Here is a 22,894-nt window from a genome sequence, read left to right on the forward strand (position 1 = left end):
CCTGCTACACAATAGCTAATGCATGAGTTAGTGTGTGCTGACAAGCAAAGCACTGCAAAATGCTTTAATGAGTTTTGCAGTAAACCTTTTTTTCCGACATTAAGCATGCACTAGCATGTAACATGGTTTGGTAAAATGACCCCTATGTGTATTTCTAAAACACTAGCACAAATCCTGATGAAATCGTGAGTAAATGAACCCACCTATCTAAGCTGTTAGGCTAGAATTCTATAAAGGAAAGCAGGCACTTGCACCTGAATTACTTTATAGAAGAGGCATCTACCTGGCACCCTCTGGTACCAGTTAGTGAATTGTCCTCCATGTGCTTAACACACTTGAGTAAAATGGCCCCTTAGTTGTCATATCTAGATTTACCCTGAAGTCACCTAAAACACTGCATTGCATGTAGAGTATGATATTTTTTGGAACAGTAAATCTTGATCTCTTTATAGAATAACCATGAATACAGATGAGTTGTTTGGGTTTTTTTTGGAACTAGAATAATTGTAATTGTTATTTCTTTAGAATAATGCAACACTGAATACTGTATAGTAAAAGTACAATTATTTTCTTTGAAGTTCCTGAGGTGGAAAAGAAGGCTGTTCCTGAAAAACCTGCCCCAGAACCAAAAAAGGTGGAGCTCAAACCAGCAAAAGGTATATTCACTATTAGTCCTGAAAAACAATGTCCTTGAGCTGTAATCTTGTCCAACCAGGTTGGCAGGTATGGGGCCCCTGTTTCACTGCCACCCCCATACCCCTTCCCTCCCTTGCTTTCCTCTTATAAAATCAAAGACAATCAGAGGGCATCATTTTTAATAACCAGATGACTATAGCTTTATTCCTTAGCCCTGAATTCTTTTTTATGCTTGCTTTTGGTTATCTACTACCCTGCTGTTGTCTTACTTGTTAAAGGATAGAGTGGTCCAACTTCCACTTGGTTTTTATTGTATTGTGCTTTTCTTAATAGAACCACAGGTTAGGAGGCCCTGAGTCTGTTCATTTGAGCTATAAGTCATCTGATCTCTTCCCATTTTTATTTTCTTGTCCAAGCTAAGATGTCCCCACCGTATCCATGAGAGCACCAGATTATGTACACCTAGCCTTAATGTATGCATTTTGTTCACTTTAGCAGTACATAAAGAGTCAGCCCCTTCTCTTTGAGTGTATGAGCAGCCTTCTCTTGCCTTAGGTCATCATAAGTAAAGTTTAAAATAAATGTTATTGAAATGTAGGAGACAATAGCATAACAAGTTACTCAACAAAACATTTGCCCAGATGAACCCATAGCTTCAGCAGCAATCCTCACTTGCAAAAGACTTTCTCTCCCTATAACTGTGGTCATGCTCTTGAAAACCATGTTTATTATTTCATATGTGCTGGCATTAAATCAGAGTTGAATAACTGAATACCATCAGCTGGTACAAAGCTGGACCTTTTGTTCCACATCTTCTGTGTTTTTTCAATGACACTTGCAGATTTGTTGCTTGCCACACTAGCCTTTGGATGATGCAAAGTTAGCCAGTTTTCAAGTGAAGGAAAACCGTGGTTATCTGAGCAAGGTCTATAGGAGCTTCTTCCATAGTTCTAAGTTGCAAGTAGATACCAGATTGTTGACTCCCAGATGAAGCAAAGCATCCACTCCTGTGCAACAAAGAAGGTCCCCTTCATACTATCCAATAAAGGCATATTCCATATTTGCCAAGCCAAGGTGTTCACCCGGTAGCATAGCACAGGCCTTTCTGGATACCCAAAACAGAAAGGAGTGCCTGAAGATCCACAACATCTGAGTAGAACTGTAATGTAATCTTGAATTCTGTATTGTAAAGGTACATTTATCTTCTTTTAAGTTCCTGAGGCTAAGAAGGTTGTTCCTGAAAAACCCAAAGCAGTACCAGGAAAAGTGGAGCTCAAACCAGTGAAAGGTATATATGCTATCAATCCAGAAGAGCAGTGTGCATGTGCTATAACTTCAGCTTATCAGCATCTTTCTTATACATATGCTCATCTTCAACCCCTGGGTCTTTGTATTCTTGATTTTCAGAATAGTATTTTGTGTTTCAATCTTTTTTTTCTGCATTTAAATTTATGTTGTATTAGAATTGTTAAATTTATTGCATGTTTCTTTAGACTTGCCTATCAGGAAATTATTGAAGAATCGGTTCATATGTCAATCTGATATTTTATAATGTTCAAAAGTAGTCATATTTTGTATGCTTGACTTTGCTTGTTATCCAAAAACAAAATACTATCTAACCTTGCAAGTTCTTTGGTGACGTCTGTTTTCTTGTGTGTACTTCTGTTAGTGTTTGGCTTCTATTGCTGTAAATAATTTAGTCTGAAACAGAAATCATATTCTTTTAAGTGCCTGAAGCTGAAGAGAAGGTTGCTGAAAAGAAATTTCCTCGTAAACCCATTCCTGAGGTTACACCTCCCACAAAAGAAGACGTTGCTCTGAAAAAAGGTAAACTGGCCTGTTATGTGATGGAAAAAATCATAAGTATTTTCCTAGTGATCAAAATACATAAATCTAAAACAAATGTTTAAATATTTACAGCTAAAGTTACTAAAGATACAATACTGCATTTTCCTGTGCTAACTTTCTTAATACACAATATTAGTAATTTGGTCCCACTGAATAAAATGGAACCTGGGGTAAAATCATCTGTTTACAACATTAGTACATGTTAGTGTAGAAGAGCAAAATTAGAAACTCTAGCTGTTAATTTCTAAAGATAATAGAATTGTTACAAGAACAAAAAAAACAAAACTGGAGTAATAAACATTAGATTCTATAAAAGATACAGTTTAGAAGGAAATCTAATTATAAGGTTCTTTTTAATAATAAATCAGAGGTAGAGAAAGAAATAGATCAGTGTAGGCAATGCAGGTTCCCTAAAAGTTACAAGCAGGTTTGATTTTCAGAATAATCAAATTATGCAAACTACCTAGAACAACATATTGAAAGACACTTTGAGTAGGAAAGTTACTCAGATAACTTATTCAGTTATTCAATGGCTCTTATCTAGATAAGTCTGCTGTTGAATATGTCCAGATACAGTTAACTAGATAATTTTATTTAGGACGGTGATTTTTTCAACCATAGTTACTCAGCTAACTTTACCCAGCCAACACTGAATATCAGCATTGGCCTCCAAAAGTTTAACCATGCCTTGGGCATGCCCTCAGTGCCATTTCTTTTAGTCCAGCTAAATTCTGTCACACACACATGGGTTAATTAGAAGCTCTTTAAGTTGGTCAGCATTGATATTTAGCCATGATTTGTACAATTCCACTAGATACATAAAAGTAACCACTTTAGAGAGAGTGACACAAATTACCTCATATGAATTGTATTCTAGCTTAATTCATGTAGCATGTGTGCTGTCCAGACCCAGATTTGGCATAGACAGATACCTAGGGGACCGAAATATTCAGGTCAAAGAAAACCCTATTGTCATTTACTTTAAGGCCTTGCACTGGCACTGCCTGAAAAGGATGCCTTCTTGGCATACATATCCCCCCCCCCCCCCTAGTCCTGCCTATGAGGCTGATGTATTAAGATACACTAAGCTTAGCACAGCTGTTTATATCCCTTTTAGTGTTGCTTTTGTACTCCGAAATTGCTTCCAATACAAGAAGGGGTTTAGAGCTCAAAAATGTACACTAAATGGGAGGTAAATGAGTGAGATATACTAATGCATGCTGATGACCTGAATATGGAATTACTTTCAGTGACTGACAATGAGCTAAAAATTAGCACAGTTATTTACTTCCCAATTAACACTGAAACTTTCTTTCCATTGACTTCAGTGGGGGAAAAAGTCAGCCACAAAGACTTCAAATCCTCAAGCTTGAGACCCCTGTTGAGGGATTCCCAATTTGGAGACCCAGAGACTCTGGGCAGTGCTCCTGACTTTCAGGCCCCTTAATGAATAGCCTACCACACCTTGCCCAAGTCTGACATTCCTCTGCTTGGCCAATGTCAACTGGACCAAAAAAAAACATAGGGATGTAGAGAAACTAATAATCAACAGAAGAGCAAAATAAGAGTTCCTCAAAAAAAGTCCAAAGTATGAAGACAAAACTTAGAATACAAAAAATACTTTATTATAATCTAAACTTCTTGAAAGAATGGAGTTCCAATTACATAAAGGAACTATCAAATCATATCTAAACGTTTGATGAATCTTCAAAGCACCTGCTTTTAGCCTCAACAATAAGCACGATATTAAAATTCAAAAAGCCAACAGGACCCGTTTTGCCAACTCACAAGGCTTCATCAGGGTCAAATACAAAACATGCAACTTATTGAAAGATCCTATGTATGGCTTGGAGACAATTTCATATCTCCAAAATTGCTCTGAAAAATAAAAATAAATAAAAATAAGACAGTTCAGCTTTCTTACCAACAATAGTATAACCCAAAAATAACTTGTGCTGCTAGGTGAGATGTTTCCCAGCAGCTTTGAACTACTGTGTGTATGGCAACCTATTCTCATCATGTAAACTTAAAGCTAATACAGGTATTTCTTTAAATTTTGAAATACATCACAAATTTGTATTAGAATATCTTTTGCCAATGTTTTATGCCTACCAACAACCTTAGTGAGGTCTCTAATTATCTAACCCCCCCCCCCCCCCCCCCCCGTGTTTACAAAGCCATGCTAGCAGCTGCAGTGTGCTAATGCCGGACACAGCCTATTCACTTTGAATGGACTGTGTCAGCGTTGTGACTCAGGTTTCTAAACAGGGGTGGGGGGGGGGGGGGGTAAGTTCAACTTGGTCCAACCATTAGAGCTCATATCAAAATGTTGTGTTACCTACCTAGTTAATTCTCATAGTATTATATATTTTCCTTTTTTTGTCCTATGATCTTTGTATTAGTATAAGTTTTATATGTTAGAGCCTTGTTTTCAAAGATGTTTCTACCTGGAGATTCATAATTTAAAAAAACTTAGGAAACAGAGGGCCCTGTTTACTAAGCCGTGCTGTAGGCGTGCAAATGTTTTAGCATGCGCTAATGCTAGAGACACCCATAAGAATATAAGGGTGTCTCTATTGTTAGGGTGTGCTAATTTTTAGCACGTGCTAAAGAGTTAGTGCGCCTACAGCGCAGCTTAATAAACAGAGCCCAGAGTCCACTGTTGTATTGGTGTTGCCTGCTCTGATTTTGATTAGTAAATGATTTGCATTTAATGTTCCTAAAGTTGTAAAGAAGCCTGAGATTGAAGAACTTCCCAAAGAGAAAGAAGTAGAGAAGATTAAAAAAGCAGAAGGTACAAAATTTCTTCAAAAAATTAAATGAAGTTATCAAAGAATAAAGAAGGAATTAGAACAATATTTTAGTATTATGCAATTGTAACTAATGAGCTCTGATATAAATTTAAATGAGCAGTATACAAAAGTTTATGGTATTCATCATTTTATGCATGTATGTCTTTGTCTCGTTAAATTTGCCTTATTTCTTATCTATGCAGTATTTTAAAGCTAGTTGAAAATTTATAGTTGAAAAGTGAAATTGAACTTTTTCTTCCATTTCTTTTATTTAAAAATATATTAACAACAAAACATCTGTAAATAAGTTTGGTAGTCTGAAATAAAATAACAAAATAATGATATTTTTAAGTACCTGGAGTTCCCAAGAAGGCGGAACCTGCTGTTGAAAAACCATTTAAAGTTCCGAAAAAGGAAGAAGTGAAGCCATTGGCTAAACCAGTGCCTGAAGCAAAGAAAGGTACAAGTATTCATGGCCATCTTGGCACTGATGCTGCTGCTGTTGCTGCTGCTAAATCATATCATCTATCTGGTGTGCTAAGCAGAATGCTAAATCCAATTAAATAGCTAACATCTTTGCTTCCTGGATATCTCTTTCTCCTTTTTGCCATCCTCGTTTTCTTCATCATCATAACTCTTCAGTTCTAAGTATATAAAAGAACCTTTTGTTTTGTGTTCAACTCCCTACATTTTCCTCTTTTCTTCTGGATTAAACTCTCACAATTAAATATAATTTTCTTTCTTTAAAATTAAAATGATCTTTTTGCATGCCAGGAGAAAAAGGTGTGCAGCTGTAATCAGTTTTAAAACCCCTTTCTAATGAAGAATGTTTTGCATACTTTCAGGACACATTTATTTTAATACGTTTATTGTTATTGTGTTTTAAAGTTCCTGAAGCTAAACCTGCTGTAGCGGCTGTTATTGAACCGAAACCTGTGACAGGTAGAAATTTTTGTTACATCATGATTGATATCTTTAAATATGCTTTTAATGTATTGTCTTTTGATGTAATTCACTAATAGTTTTTTCCAATTTGAAGGAAGATAATTTTATAAAGTATTTTACACATGTAGAGCATGTTTTACACTTGGAGAATGGCTGCTGTAAAATTGCACAGTTATACACACATAAAAAGTGGGCACAGCACAAGATTATGCCCGTTTTTACTTGATCTGCAGATAGGTGTTCCTCTGGACATAGTTTGGGTGGAGCGAAGTGTTGATGTATGTGGGGTTTTAAGATAAAATATTTGTGTAGATGCATGCAGTAATTCTATAAAGTTTTCCCCCTGCAGAAGGGCATTCTATAAGAGGGCACCCAGCATAAGGAGATCAGCAGGCATCTATTTCAAGCCTATTCTATAAATAACAGTAGGAGCCTACTTTTCTTTATAGAATACTAGTGCAAATGACTAAAAGCAAGTTTACATTTAAGTCATCATCGTTTGCATAACCCTAACCGACACATATGAAGAGCAATTCTGTAATCTAGGCGCCTGCATTCACGAGCCCCTTTCACGCATATATGTATAAAACACTTGCAATGTACATTTGCCTGCAAAGATGCCAGTGGGGCCTCTAACTTGCATAGGGGCCCTTTTACTAAGCTGTGTCAAAACGTGGCCATAGCATGCCCTTGCGTGGGTCTTTCCCATGCACTAAGGCACTTTTCCACAGGGATAAAATGGCCGATTTTTAGATTTTTCCACTAATGGCCAACATGCTAGCCAATTTGCATAGACACTCCCACTCTCCATTCCCCCCCCCCCCCCCATGCCCCCTGCACCAAAAAATAAATATTATTTTTTAGTGCAGTGATTTTCAACCTTTTCCATTTCATGGCACACTTACAAAGCACAAAAATTGTCAACGTACACCACTAGAATCTAACCCATATCTGCCTGTCCCCCACTAAGATCCAGTCCATCACAACAAAAAAATTCCTCCATCCCCACTCATACTTGTAGCCTTCAGAAGTAGTTATTTCATTTAGGGCCCTTTTGCTATACCATGTTGGCGTCTACGCACACACAATATGCGTCAATTTGAAACTACCACCCGGCTACTGCATGGCCTGGGCAGTAATTTCATTTTTTACACACATCCACTACGTGCTCCAGAAAATATATTTTATTTTCTGGCACGTGGTGCTAACCGGGCGGTAATCGGCATTGTACGTGCATAGACGATTACAATGGAGTTAACGCATGAGACCTTACCGCTAAGTGAATGGGTGACGATAAGGTCTCAGACCCAAAATGGACGTGCGCCAATTTTTATTTTGCCGTATATCTATTTTCAGTCCATAAAAAAGCTATTTTTTATAGGTGTGCTGAAAAATGGATCTGTGCGTATCCAAAACACGCGCCTACACTAGCGCAGGCCATTTTTCAGCACACCTTAGTAAAAGGACCCCCATAATTATACTATTGAAATACATGACAGCACCAGTGTAGCTGCACTCAGTGTATTCTATATACCGTACGAAAGTTTAAGCCTATTCTATAAAATATAGGCATGTTTTAGAGAATATGCCTAGGTGAATTTATTTTCCATAAGGAATTCTCAGGCGCCATATATAGAATCTAGCCCTTGGTGTCTGTGTAGGAATCTGTAACAGTCCTTCTTGTTATAGTAAGCTATAGGAGGGGAAAGGGAGGTAAGGAGGTGATGCTAGACTGCCTGGGGGATTTTGGAGTGGCAAAGCAATTTTTTGGGGTGGTGCTTGCCACCCTGTGCCACCCCATAACAACGCCTATGCCTGCAGAATCCCCACGGACACTACAACACACCTAGAAAGCAGCTGCTCACTGGTTGAAAAACGCTGTTTTAGCTTGTGGGTAGCGCATGCACATGACAGAATTACCATGGGACATCACAGTGTGCCCCATGATATGCCATTTTTTGCTGTATAAAGCACATGCCAGTGATTACCGTAGCTTTGTAAAAGGGCCTTATACTGTATAAATGAAAGGGGGCATACATATGGGTGGAGCATGAGCAGGTCTCCCACTTACGCACATAACTTACAGAATACTGTAAGTTATGGGTATCCCTGCTGCGTTATGGCTGGTTAAACTGCGGGTGTATAAATGTTAAAGGAACGCCAATACCAGGTTACACTAGTATTCTACCCAGGTGCCATTATTGTATAGGCTTCTACTGCACAGCCTCAAGGCACCTAAATGGAGATGCCCAGTTGTACAATTACCCCCATGGTAGATACCCTGCTATAGAATTACCCTCTTAAAGTATGGGAAGTTGAATAAATATACCACAGTTTAGTAAACATACCCCATAGTAATTTGCATAGTCACAGGAAACTGTATTTTAATATATCCAATAAATCACAGTAAAGACGTGTAACCTATGAATACAATATTGTATTAATAAAATGTAATCTCTCAACAGCTTTGAAATCACCAAAACCAAAGGAGGAAGCAGCAGCTGTTGCTGTTGCTGCTCCAGTGACAGCTCCCATAGTTGGAAAGAAACCAGGTATAATGTGATGGAGTATATAATACATGCTTACTTGTCTGGCATTGTTGCAGTGTGTACTATATGAATAATTTCTCAGTCTGTTTTTCATGTTCTGTTTTCAGTTTATATCTGTTCTGAACCTGTGGAAAGTAATTTTATAAACCATATCACATATAAAACACTGTTATACATGTGTATAAAAGGCCTCATTTAAATTAGATCATGTCTCAAAGGTATATATATTAATTTCTTATATACTGCCTGCAAGCCCAAAAGCTATTAAAGTGGTGTACATTCAGGTACAGTTGGCATTTTTCTGTCCCTGGAGGGCTCACAATTTAAGTTTGTACCTGAAACAATGGAGGGTTAAACTGACTTGCTCAAGATCACAAGGAGCTGCAGCACAATTTGAACTGGGTCCCCTGGTTCTCAGCCTGCTGCTCTAAGTATTTAGGCTACTCCCTCACGTATTGATATACTAGGCATGCTCAGGGGAGGTAATTGACAGCACAAGTGAAGTCACAATTTATGCACAGGTGATTTTATAAAATATGCATGTGTGAAATATGTGCTAACATTTACACCTGTTCTTGAGCAGCTTTAATATTTATGCCTTCAAACTAGGTGCTATTTCTGCAGGATTTGCCCTAGTATTTTATAAAGATACCTAGTTGCCTAAAATGTAGGCATAAAATAGATGCCTCCATGCCTTATTAAGAAAGGTACCCTATTATTCAAAAAAGATTTACCCTCTTTGAGCCTCATTTATGAAAGTTATTTCCCTTACAACCAGAATGTCCCTTGATAAATCAGGTCCTATGTTTGTTGTTTATTTTTTATTTTCAAAAGTATTGCCCTTTCTGTTGAGTTCAAAGTTACATTGCCTCTGTGTCTTTTTAATATTATTGAAGTTTGTCTTTGTAAAAAAAAACCTGTTCATGTGAAGCTGCTTTTTTTTGTTAGTGAGTACACTAATGGGATTGTTATCCTTGTGAAAGTATTACCTCAAAATTACATGTGAAGCTTGTATAGCTGAAGACAGATCTGATGCCTTGATATTACTGAAGAAGAAACGTAAAATACCAAACACAGCAAAAGGATAAAAATGCCAGATCCTGGGCTTGAAATATTTCATCTTCTCTTGAGAAAGAAGTAGATGAAATGGAAAGCAAAAACCTGGAAAAATCCCTAAAGAAGATATGTTTGTGCCATGCATGTCTTTGTGAATAATAACTATGATATCAAAAGCAAAGGAAGATGATCAAGAATGCATGACTTATGAACCAACTGGAAAAGTTCCTAAATAATATGAACCTGAAAATACTCTTTTTAAGGGAAATTCTTGAGATTACCATGCCATGACAGAAAATGGTATGAAAGGAAAACTGAGAAGCTTCCAAAAGAATGAAAACAGGAAAAGCCTGTGTTGATAAAAAATCTTACCATTGTAATTTAGAGTTGTCTAAAAGTACTGACAAACCCTAAAGAGAAATAGAAAATTTCCATTTGAAGACGAAGACAACCCCATCATAGAAATTGACAAACATTTTATGGACTCAGGTTCTGAAATCCAAGGCAAAGCAATAAGCAAAGAAGAAAATAATATCCTCATCTAAAGTGAAGATTAACTTGATTCTCTATTACCTGATGCAACTGAGGAAACCTTTGAATAAAGAAAATCAAGAGTGTATCAGATTCAGTCATTGTTGCAGCAGATGACAAAGAAAAGATAAAGTTGTTTTAAGAAAATTTGAAAACGTTATTAGAGACGAGTGATTTAAATAGCTTCAAAAAACAATTGGACACAGTTCTTACTGGAAAGAAACACATAGGGCTTCTTTTAGCAAGAGGTGGTAAAAGGGGCTCTGCAGTGGCGTCAGCACATGGTTTTTCTGTGTGCTGAAGCCCCCTTTTACCACGGCCTGGAAAAAGGAAATTCTGGGCAGGGGACAGAAATGGCTGTGCGGTAAATGAACCACTTGCTACGCAGTCATTTCCCGGGGGAGCCCTTACCACCACCTATTTAGGAGGCAGTAAGGGCACCCATACTACACCGGCGCTGCCCAATTAACACCAGGTAAGCCCTCAGCACAAATGTTTTTTTAATCCAACATGCTGGAAATGGCACGCATTGGGGGCAGGCACTACTGCCGGGCTCCTGCAGTGTCCTGCAGTAGTGCCGGATTGGTGTGCAGCAAAGCAATGGTAGGGTACCGCCACTTTGTAAAAGGGGCCCATAGTGATTGTATCAAAGTAGGAACATAGAGATGCAGAAGCAATGCTAAGCAATCCAAGGGGTCCTTTTACTAAGGTGCGCTGAAAAATGGCCTGCGGTAGTGTAGACGCGTGTTTTGGTGTGCACAGAATTATTTTTCAGCGCACCTACAAAAAATGCCTTTTTTAAATTTTTGCCGAAAATGGATTTGCTGCAAAATGAAAATTCATTTTGGGTCTGAGATCTCACCGCAAGCCATTGACCTAGCGGTAAGGTCTTACGCGGTAACCGAGCGTTAATTGTCTACACACATCAAATGCCACTAGACGCACGTAGATGCTGCATGTCAGAAAATAACAAATATTTTTTGGACACGCACCAAAATTGAAATTACTGCAAGGGCCATGTGGTAACTGGGCGATAACTCCAATTTGGCACGCATTGGGCGCATGTAGGTGCCTACGCGGCTTAGTAAAAGGGCCCCCTGATGAGGTACCTACTGAACACAAGGAAACAACTGAAAAGATTATACTAAAAAGAAAGAGAGTCTTCAAAAACATCTACATCAGCCAAAAAGGTGGAGCATATCTTTATAGAAAAAGAACTCAATCTAGGGAAGAAAAGAGAGTAATTTCAACACTCAGTAAAGTTAGCAGACCTGAAGCTGAAAGACACAAAATTTTAATTGTACAAGATCAAATGTCTGAAGGCATTGATACACTTGCAGGGATAAGGCCAGGAAAAATAAGTAGATGTACTGCACCAGTTACCAGGAACACTGCAGATAAGAAAACAAAGTATTCTGAGGAAAAGTCGTCTACAGAAAGGACCTAAGTGAAACTGCAGTTACAGTTTCTCAGCCACTAAGGAAAGTTCTACAGAATCCAAGGAAGGTGAAAGTGGTGAAGAACAGCAGGAGAAAAAAAAACTTGCTGAACATGGTGGGTATGCCTCAGGCGAAGACTGGAAATAGGATGAACACCGAATAATGAATCTCTGGAAGGTTCAGTGCAGACTCCTGGAAAGTCCCGGTGAAATCAAAGCGAGAAGGCTGCTACAGAAGCTTTTTAAAAAACTGATTATACCATTTTCTGATGAAGAAAACATCATTTTTCATGGTCATATCCATTTGTTGATTTGCTACTTGTACTCTTGTACAAATAGCCTCCCTTATTTTCTTTTGAAGAAAAGTACATTTGTCATCCTCATACCCATTTTCTACATTCGACATTTATGAACTGATGCTGTTTGCATTTCAAGAAAACATCATTTATCATCCTCCTCATATCCATGCTTGCTAATGTGACATTTATTTCTGAAAGACTATGCTATTTTCTTGTTTTCACTAGTTTTCCTTATATATTCTTCTCTATTAGTTATTCATACCTGGTAATATAAAAAAGTCACATTGTTGACCTATGAAGGAAAATATTCATTGTCGTTATCATTGTCATGCTTAATCGCTGGCTCTCTGTTGGCTAATTCTTCAACAGTGTCAGTTGTTTTCTGTTGTTTCCAGCTGTCTGAATTCATTTGGAAAGATTTATCATATTTGAAGATCATGTAAAAATACAATTTCATAGTTTTTTGTCATTGTGTTATTGAAGATAACTTATAATATTGGTAATTTTGAAGTCTTCACTAACTTTGGGTATTTTAATAATGATAAACATGTAATTGCACAGTAGACTAACAGTTTATTTCATGGATGCTCATTTAATATAGTCTACTGTTTGACCACATTTCAAAAAATAAAGTTGCTAATTATCTTCACAGTTTTAATGTTTGCCACAATTTTATTAATATTATAAGAAGTTAAAAAAATCAATTAAATGAATCTGTTTGCCTGAAGCAAATGTGATTGAGATAATAATAATGTCACTGTTTCATTTCAGACACGAAAGCACCAAAAGAGGAAGCCGCTAAGGGTTTAAGTCCCATCAAAGGTGAGAAGAGTGGCTGCTTAACCCTTAAATCTATAATCCCTTGCATGTGAAGCCTCATATCAAACTATACCTCTCCTGCTACTCATTATAAAAAGGAATAATTTTATAAATGAATTCCTAAACCTCATCTTAAATAGCAAACATTTGTATAAGGTCATTTAAAGCGTTTTTGCCTATAATTAGGGAGTCACCCTAACATGCACTATCCAGCAAATTCTGTATATGGCAACTAAATTTACGCATGCTGATAATTGGACCCCAACGAGCAATTAACAGCACTAATGGGCAATAATTAAAATTTACATTCACTACTCAGTAAGCGTATTCTATAAAGTGGTGCACGTAAATTCTACCATGTGGATCTCAAAAGGCGGTGTGGCCATGGGAGGAGCATGAGCAGGTGTGGGTATTTACACCAAGTTTTACTTGCTGTAAATAGCCACAAGTACATTTAGTCACAGGGTCAGGCACTAGGCATATTCTATAAACCGTGCCTAATTTTAGGTGCAGTTTATAGAGTACTCCTAGGCATATTTTATTTTGATGCCGATTTTGTAGGTGTGATATATAGAATCTAGCCCTATAAGAGCAATTTTATAACTAGGAGCCTCTCGTTAGGCTCCACTTTGCACATGTATATGTGCACCAAAAAGTAGCACTTAGGTGAGTTAGAGCCCTATGCACTACTCTATAAGAATGTATGTAAATGTAAGGGGGGCATACACATGGGCGGAGCATGAGAGGGTTATGGAATACTGTAAGTTACATGTGTCCTTGCTGCATTTACATGCCTACAATTGCGACAGCTCTATGGCTGTTGAGACTAAGGATGCCTAAATGTAAGACACACCAATGCCAGGTTATGCTAATATTCTATAATAGAATCTGAGCACCCAGATGCAGTTATAGAATAGATGCTCCCCACCCAGCATCAGGGTGCCTACAAGGAGGCATCTACTTATAGAATTGCCACCTATTGCTCTAGAGCCCGTTTGATGCAATGGGCCTGCAGCAGATAAATGAGCATTAATGACATTAGTGCAAACCCTAATGTTTTCCAAGCACAACAAAAAGGACTGAGAATATTTTAAAGCATATTTTTATCCCAGTGACTTTGAATACACTCCTGTAGAATAGTTCATTTTTGAGTGTGATACTTAAATACCTTGGCATGCTCAAACTCAAAAAAAATGATTAAATGAGAATCTGTATTTTTCATATAAAATGTATAGAACTTTAAATTTAACATTTACTAAACTGTACTAGAGGTGCGTTAGCATTTGAGCACAGCTAATGACCATTTAGATGCCCATAATATTCTTATGGGCATCTAAACGGTTAGCCTGCGCTATTGACTGCGTAGACACCCATAATATTCCTATGGGTATCTACATGGTTAGCATGTACTAATTTTCAGCATACAATAAAAACGCTAGCACAACTTAGTATTCAGGGCCCTTAGATTGATGTCTGTGTTCCTGCATTGGATCTGACCTGTATTGACAAGTTTAGTTTGAAAAAGCAATGCCTAATAGCAACCCATGAGCTATGTGTCTGTAAAACTTGCTGAATAAAGACAATTTAGTAATATTAAACATAAGAGTGATTTGCGTCATTTGACCCATTGAGAATATAAGAACGCATTGTGCTTTTGCTTGTAAATTTTCTGGATTGGGTTTTACAGTGATGACCTATTTGCTTATTTTTGTATCCTAATTGCATTGCTGGAAATTTTGTTAAGTTGGCAACTAAGTGCCTGGCTCATAATCCCATTTCAACTCATCTGCTACAGCATGCATACAAGTAAAAAAAAGTAAAAAAGTGAAATCAACATTCAATTTGTTCATCTTCATATCTGACTTGTAGCCAAAAAGACACCATCACCTGCAGATGCAGAAAGGAGAAAGTTAAAACCAGGTAGTGGTGGAGAAAAACCTCCGGATGAACCTCCTTTCTCCTACCAGCTTAAAGCTGTACCACTGAAGTTTGTCAAAGAGATTAAAGACATAGTAGTGCAAGAGACAGAAGCTGGTGGGTCAGCTGCAACATTTGAGTGTCTTATCTCACCTTCAACTGCGATGACTTCATGGATGAAAGATGGAGGCAACCTGAGAGAGGGTCCAAAATACAAATATATTTCTGATGGCAAAGACCGAAAGCTGCTTATCTTAGATGTACAGGTTTCAGACGGGGGAGAGTACACATGCGTAGCCCGCCTGGGGAAAAAGGAAACAACCTGTGTAGCCAAACTCATTGTCGAAGGTATTTCTCTTCATCAGAATATTCAATTTACAAACTTTAGCTGCTTTGTTTGTTCAATTAATTATTTCTAACATACGCATTTTATATATTTTCAGTAAATATCAGAACTTGTTCCTTTTCATTAACCAAACGTGCATATCATCCCCCACAGAGTTACCAGTGCGTTTTACAATCCCTCTTGAAGAAGAAGTCACAGTCGTCAAAACCCAGCCTCTGTATCTCAACTGTGAATTGAACAAAGACCGAGCAGTTGTCTGGACAAAGGACGGAAAGCGCATTGATACTGTTCCTGGAAAATATGCAGTGAATGTTATTGGTCTTCAGCATGCTCTCACTGTTAGTGATGCTGATGACTTTGATGCTGGAGTATACGCATGTACTGTGGAAAATACTAATATAAAATGTGAATCAATTGTTAAAGTCACAGGTTAGTAATTTAACTTTTCTTTCTTGAACTGGATAGTGTCTTCAAATGGGTTAGTTTAGTGCATATCATGATGGAAATGAACCTCATTTCTAAGCCTTGGTATGTTGGATATGATCAGGTACACAGTAAGCAAACACGGAGAAGCATATCGAGCTATAGTGTATACTTTTTATTCAATAACAACATTTGTCATGTGTACAGAATGGGAGAAAAGTATGTGGTAACTAGCATGCTCAGTTTTCAAATATGATTGAATTGACTCAGTGAGCCAGTGAAACATATCTTTATTAGAGTCTTTATTATTTTCACACACTTTCTGAAGATGGCTAGTCTTTTACCTGACTGGGGGGCCCTTTTGCAAAGGCATGCCAAAAAGTGGCCTGCAGTAGTGTGGGCCAGTGTATTGGACGTGCGCTGGACCATTTCTCCAGTGTGTTTGGGAAAAGGGGGGGGGGTGGTTTGGGAAATGGACATGCGGCAAAATGAAAACCAGCGCATATCTATTTATGGTCTGAACCCTCAACGCTACCCATTGACTTAGTGGTAAGGGCTCACGCGTTACCCAAGCAGTAAATGTCCAATGCGCGTCAACTGCTGATTACACAGAGAATGCCCTTGTGGTAGAAAATAGAAAATTATTTTCTACTGCATGTTTTCGGTGCACGCCAAACTCGGAATTACCACCAGGCACACATGCAAGCCAGGTGGTAATGCCAATTTGACGCATGCTGCACATGCGTAGGCCCTTGCCCTTGCTCACCTCTGTAAAATGGCCCCTGGATGTTTTCTGTTGTCCATTTCATAGATTCAACAGAGGACTAAAGAAAGTTACAGTAGATTTGTACATTGCCTATGTGTCCCTAATATTCTTCCATCTGATAAAACAATAGAAGGCCAAGAGGTTAGCTGTAACAATGTTTTTATTCAATAATTCTAATATAGAGCTGTATTTTCCAAAGATTTTGCCTATAGATACATAATTATAGAAGGTATTTGCAAACAAATATTTCACAGATTATATTGTAAACCCCTAACATCAGAAAATGTAATTTTACACAATTATATATTGGAAGTATTGAACAAAGCAACATATTTACCCCCCTATTTACAAAACTGCGCTATTGGCTGCCGTTGAGGTAATGCTGACACAGCCCATTCACTTTGAATGGACTTTGTCAGCATTGCTGCATGGCAGCCGGTAGTGAGGCTTTATAAACAGGGGGGTTAAAAGGTGACTTATAATGTTTCCTTATATTACATATTTTTCATCTCTGCTCTAAGGGGCCCTTTTACTAAGCCACAATAGGGCTACCGCATGGGTAGCATGCGGCAAAACAGCACTACCATGGTGCACACCCAGGCACCCTGTGGTAGCTTTGAGTTTGCCGCTTTTCCCACACCAGAAAATATTTTGTGTTGTCTAGTGCAGGGGCGTGGTGTTGGTGGGCCCGGCAGTAATCAGCCATCGCTGTGCGCTGTCCGATTACTGCTGGGTTAGCGAGTGAGCCTTTACTGCCTTCTAAATAGGTGGCGGTAAGGGCTCAGGCAGTAAATGGCCGTGCACTAATTTTAATATTAGTGTACAACCATTTAATGCTCCATTGAAACAAATGGCCTTTTTGCCGCCACGGTAATAGTGGCCTAGAGCATGGCACTTTCATGTGCCAAATCTAGCGCCAGCCAGTTTTTACCACGGCTTAGTAAAAGTGGCCCTAAGTGAGTTATTACCTTTTGATATCCTAAATCAATGATGTGTTACCAAAGCATATTGAAAGCCTTCAGTAAAACTACAGAGCATCGACATGTGCCTATTATAAATAAAGTGCCCCTAAAACATTTTGGCAGATATAGATCATATGGCCTATTTACCACTAACCTCTAGTGTCTTTTCTTTTCTCTTAGAGATCTATGCTTCTACCATGCTTTCTTGAATTCAGATACAGTTCTCATGTCCCCCACCTCCACTGGGAGGCTATTCCACACTTCTATAGAGAAATATTTCTTTAGATAACTCCTGAATCGATCCCCTGTTAGCTTAATTCTGTGCCTCCAAGTTCCAAAGCTTCCTTTCAATTGAGGCTTGACTTCTGTGCATTTATGCCATGGAGTTGTATAAATGCTTGTATCATAGCTCCCCTCCCTGGCTTTTCTTCCAAAGTAATACATATTGAGATCTGTAAGGCTGTCCCCATATGCTTTGTAATGAAGGACCACTGACCATTTTAGCAGTTGCACTCTGGACCAACTCCATCTTTTGAAGATGTCGCCAGAGTTATACACAGTACTCTAAATAAGGTCTCATCAGAGACTTATACAGATGCACTATCACCTCCTTTTTCCTGCTGGCCCTTCCTCTCTTTTTACTCCTAAGCATCCTTCTGGCTTTTGCTGTCATTCTTTTCTGCCTGTTTGACTTCCTTAAAATCATCAGATACAATCACCTCCAAGTCCCGCTCTTCTTTAGTGCAAAGAACGACTTCACCCCTTGCACAGTACTGCTCCCTTGGGTTTTTGCAGTATGACCTAGTTATTTTTACAACTAATTTCTTATAATAGAAACATATTTTAAACTTTACCCATCTATTTATTGCATATTATTGCTATTCTTTCATCCCATTCTTTACATTCATATTTTCTCTTTCTGCTGGTTGTTTTCTAACAGCATGTCTTTCTTCTTCTTATCTTTTGCAGAGATTATCAGAGACTGGTTGGTAAGACCTTTAAGAGACCAGCATGTGAAACCAAAGGCAACTGCTACCTTTTCATGTGACCTTGCTAAGGATACTCCAAATGTGAAATGGTTTAAGGGGGATGATGAAATCCCAACAGAACCAAATGATAAGACAGAATTACTTAAAGAAGGGAATAAACTCTTCCTTATTATTAAGAATGCCAGCCCTGATGATGTCGGTGAATACTCAGTGGAAGTTGAAGGACGCAGAGTTACAGCTAAACTGACTCTTGGGGGTACGAAAATAGTATACAAATCAATTCCTCACAGGAACAAATTCATTCAGAAATGAATCAACTAATATATGCTATTTTTATAATAAACATGTGGTTGTTTCTTTTTCTTTTATTTCAGAGCGTGAGGTTGACTTGCTTAAACCACTGGAGAATGTTGAAATTTATGAAAAAGAATCTGCCTACTTTGACACTGAAATATCTGAAGAAGATATTCCTGGAGAATGGAAACTAAAAGGAGAGTTACTGAGACCTTCACCTGTAAGCATCTTTAAATATTTTGCCATTGAAATATTTGTTTTAAATAAAATGGGGTAAAAGTTTGTCCATTTTTGGAAAAGTAAAAAACTAATCATTATTATACTTTGGAAACAGTACAGAATTACTGTCGTTCAAAAATATTCTTCCACATCATGTATGACATATTGGGATCCGTTTACTAAATTGTTTTAGGTTATTAATGCGCAGTAATGCACATGGTAACAGCTAATGCAGAGACAGGTTAACTGCTTTTGTGGTAAAAATGTCATTAGCACGTGGCAAGAGGCAAGTTAATAAAAGCAAAACATTCAAATCCCACAGAGAACAACACTCATTAAATAGTTTTCACAGTAATTTAAAAATAGAATATAAAGTTAAAGTGTGCTCATAACTTTAGACAGGACCATCACAGACCCAAACAGGTCAAACGCATGTCCAAATCATTCATATAATCATTGCACACTGGTAAAAACCACCTGTGAAAACAATATTTTGTCTAATTCAAAACCGCATCAGAAAAATAATAATAGTGAAACACTTATCTTAAATCAGTTGGCAGAAGCTTGTTAGCAAGAGCTTCCTTACATGGGTCCTGACATAGCCCATGTTTCACAAAGAGCTTTTTCAAGGAACTCACAGACAAAAAGGATAAGCTTGAGCTGTTTGGCATTATTTGTCTCTAAAACAAAAGAAGATAAAAGATGTCAATAAGCAAGTCATAACCTTATCATTTGCTAAAATCAATCCGTAAAATAAAAATACAGGCTGCATAAGGTAAAGGGGACAGGTACCTCACATTCAGACTTCTCAAATATCAAATGAAAGCCGTAAAGCCGGAAGCGAGCATGGCCCTATTTTAACAGAAAGGACACGTGACCACTGACCAACCTGAATGGCCAGCCAATAGGAGGTTCTGAAAAACACAAACTGATTTGAAAAAACAGAGGAGAACACATCCAAACGAGTTCACAAAAAAGCCCACCACTCCACTTCCTTGTTCAGTCTCACAGGCCATGTCAGGACCCATGTAAGTAATTTAAGATTTATTTATTGCATTTGTATCCCACATTTTCCCACCTATTTGCAGGCTCAATGTGGCTTACATAGTTTTTTTAACAGTGTCATTACAAGATATCAGATGGATTTAGTATTGTGCAGAGATTAATTAGGGAAGAGAGAAGAAGGAAGGGAGTGATTAGGGTAGTTATAGAGGTGGATTTTCATAACTGAGTGGGTTGGTGGGTTGGTGAGGTGAATTAGTGAGGTTATCGGTTCTCATTGTAGGCTTTGATGAAGAAGTATGTCTTCAGAGATTTGCGAAAGATGTGTTTCACTATTATTATTTTTTTATGTGGTTTCGAAATAGCACAAAAGACTTTTTTCGCAGATGGTTTTCACCTGTGTGCAATGATTATATGAATGATTTGGACAAGGATTTGACCTGTTTGGGTCTGTGATGGTCCTGTCTAAAGTTATGAGCACACTTTAACTTTATATTCTATTTTTTAATTACTGTGTAGAATATTTAATGAGTGTTATTCTCTTTGGGATTTGTAAGTTTCATTTGCATGGGCATTTTCCCTTCAGAGATTATTAGTATTCCTCTCCTGTATTTGATAAGTGGCACCTTAATGGCATGTTTTGTTAGGGTGCATTATTGGGTGGAGAATGAGCATTGAGAACACCCAGCATATAGCACATTGGACCTTCTGCATACTAAGAACTGGCACTCAAATTTGGGCACCGGAAAAAATCAATGGGGCACTCCAAGTAGTGTGTTCTTTATAGAATAGCGCTTAGAGCTCATTCCCACATGCAAATTTGGGTGTTTATGTTTATTAAAAACTTGCTATACTGCATATTCCAAGCATGTGGATCTAAGCAGTTTACAGATTAAAATATAAATAAAAATAATAAAAGGGAATGCCATTATGTAAAAGGACAGATAAACAGTCATCCAAGTACAATCATTCAAAACCAATCATCTAAGACCAACTGCAGCATCCCAGGCTAATCCCCCAACAAAAGACTCACTTAGAACTAATTTCAAAAGCCAAAAAGAAATAGTGTGTTTTGAAAAGTGCCTTGAATCAAGGAAAAGACTGTTCAGTATGAATGTGTGCCGGTATTTACATTTGCTGAAACCTGGTGTAAATGCCAATGCTCAACTCTTGGCATTTGGATGTGGGACTGGCACTATTCTATAACTCTGCGTGCAATTTTTTGGAATGCCCCTGTCCTGCCCCCTAGCCATGCCCACTTTTGAGTTGCATTGTAGGGGATTTAGGCAGGCAAGGTAATAGAATGGCACCCAGGAAGATGTGTGTGCAAATATTTAATAATGCCAATTAACTGCAATAGTTGATCGTTAACATTAATATATTGCAATTAATTGGCTCGTAAGCTAATTAATTTGCACATGCATCTTCGATCAGTACCCAAATTTGGACACCACATATATAATCCATTGGGTAACTGGCCAACACACTGTTAACACAGAGGCATTTAACAGCTCCTGAATGGGAGGCACTTAGTGCCTTTGTGGTAACAGCACTCTGGTCCTGCATGCAACTGGCAACATTAATGCATGGCCAAAATGGGCAAACACTGGGAATGCCCCTACTTGATGCTGTGTTAGTTTTGGTTTTGCCATGCTTTAAAAATCCTGTGTGTAGCGTAAATAGTACACACATGCTTTTCCCTGTGCGGAAACCAGCACATGTTTTAAATCTAACATCACTAAAGCTTTACTTTGAAAATGGCCCCAGGAAATGCATGTGCATATATTTACACCTGCTCTTTGGCGTGCACAAATTTCCCAGCTTATGTTTTATGCATACACATTTATTTTATTAACTATGCATGTGAATGCTAACCATTCTCCAACTTCCCCCCCTCCTCATAAAACTTTCATTCAGTCTGAGCAAAATTAGGACTGGATTTGCTAAAAGGAACTACCATGGTACAAAGCACTAACATGAATTAACATGTGTTATGTACTATAGGTCCCAATTTATGCATGGGATGAATTAGCTAATAAGACAAGTTAATGGCATTAGTGTGTGCTAACGCGATGAGCACTTTAGTAAATCTCGCTATTATACACATGCAGATTGGATGCACAAACGTTTATGCACACATCATGAAGGCAATTTTTAAAAGTTTATTTTTGCAAGAAAAATGTTGTTTTATATATAGAAATACTTTTTAAAATGACTCTCCTTATGATTCAAACTTACTTTTCAAGAATTCAGAAAGAGACTGTGGACGTTGCAATCATTTTTATTTACCTCATTCTTTCTCTTTTGAATGACTTACTTTTCCAAAGATGTTTATTGATGCTTGGAGCTTTCTCTTTAAGTTACCCTTAAAAAGTCTCAGATTGGACACCTTTATTCGTGTTTTCATTTGAAATTTTTTGATAATTCTGTGTTATAGTTTGGAACTGTAATGTATATTGTGCTTGAAATGTTATTTGTTTTACAGACTTGTGAAATCAAAGCTGATAAAGGAAAACGTTTCCTTACCTTGCACAAAGTCAAATTAGACCAGGCTGGAGAAGTTCTTTACCAAGCACTAAATGCATGTACAACAGCTATCCTGACAGTGAAAGGTATATTTTTTTTCCAAAACTTCATGCAGGAAAATATAGTATGTCATGCACATTAGCACAGTTGAAGATGGTGAAAAGCATATTTTAAAAAAACAATAATATTGTTTGTTTTCAGAAATTGAACTGGACTTTGCTGTGCCTCTGAAAGATGTCACTGTCCCAGAAAAGCGTCAGGCCAGATTTGAATGTGTCCTCACCCGGGAAGCAAATGTCATCTGGTCTAAGGGTCCCGATATCATCAAAATTGGTGACAAGTTTGACATCATTGCAGATGGAAAGAAACACATTCTTATAATCAATGACTCTGCCTTTGATGATGAAGGACAATATACAGCAGAAGTTGATGGTAAAAAGAGCACAGCAAAACTTACTGTTACAGGTAAGTGTTTGTATTTGTATTAGTTCTTATATGTACATCTTCTAACACAGGTAAAACAAAATTTCATTAACT

At 37.8% G+C, this 22,894-nt stretch overlaps 1 protein-coding gene across 1 annotated transcript in view; it reads left to right on the forward strand.

Annotated features, from left to right (window-relative positions):
- Positions 1 to 22,894, forward strand: part of TTN (titin) — a 470,266-nt gene that overhangs the window by 273,002 nt on the left and 174,370 nt on the right. The window contains exons 160-173 of the mRNA XM_030210848.1: positions 579 to 656; positions 1,850 to 1,924; positions 2,365 to 2,463; positions 5,210 to 5,278; positions 5,629 to 5,736; positions 6,165 to 6,218; positions 8,687 to 8,773; positions 12,866 to 12,916; positions 14,783 to 15,178; positions 15,330 to 15,605; positions 18,297 to 18,572; positions 18,691 to 18,830; positions 22,317 to 22,443; positions 22,559 to 22,822. Coding sequence (XP_030066708.1) covers positions 579 to 656; positions 1,850 to 1,924; positions 2,365 to 2,463; positions 5,210 to 5,278; positions 5,629 to 5,736; positions 6,165 to 6,218; positions 8,687 to 8,773; positions 12,866 to 12,916; positions 14,783 to 15,178; positions 15,330 to 15,605; positions 18,297 to 18,572; positions 18,691 to 18,830; positions 22,317 to 22,443; positions 22,559 to 22,822 — 2,100 coding nt within the window. The remainder of the gene's footprint in view (positions 1 to 578; positions 657 to 1,849; positions 1,925 to 2,364; positions 2,464 to 5,209; positions 5,279 to 5,628; positions 5,737 to 6,164; positions 6,219 to 8,686; positions 8,774 to 12,865; positions 12,917 to 14,782; positions 15,179 to 15,329; positions 15,606 to 18,296; positions 18,573 to 18,690; positions 18,831 to 22,316; positions 22,444 to 22,558; positions 22,823 to 22,894) is intronic.

This window comes from Microcaecilia unicolor, chromosome 7 (assembly GCF_901765095.1).
Source record: "Microcaecilia unicolor chromosome 7, aMicUni1.1, whole genome shotgun sequence".
Taxonomy (NCBI): Eukaryota; Metazoa; Chordata; class Amphibia; order Gymnophiona; family Siphonopidae; genus Microcaecilia; species Microcaecilia unicolor.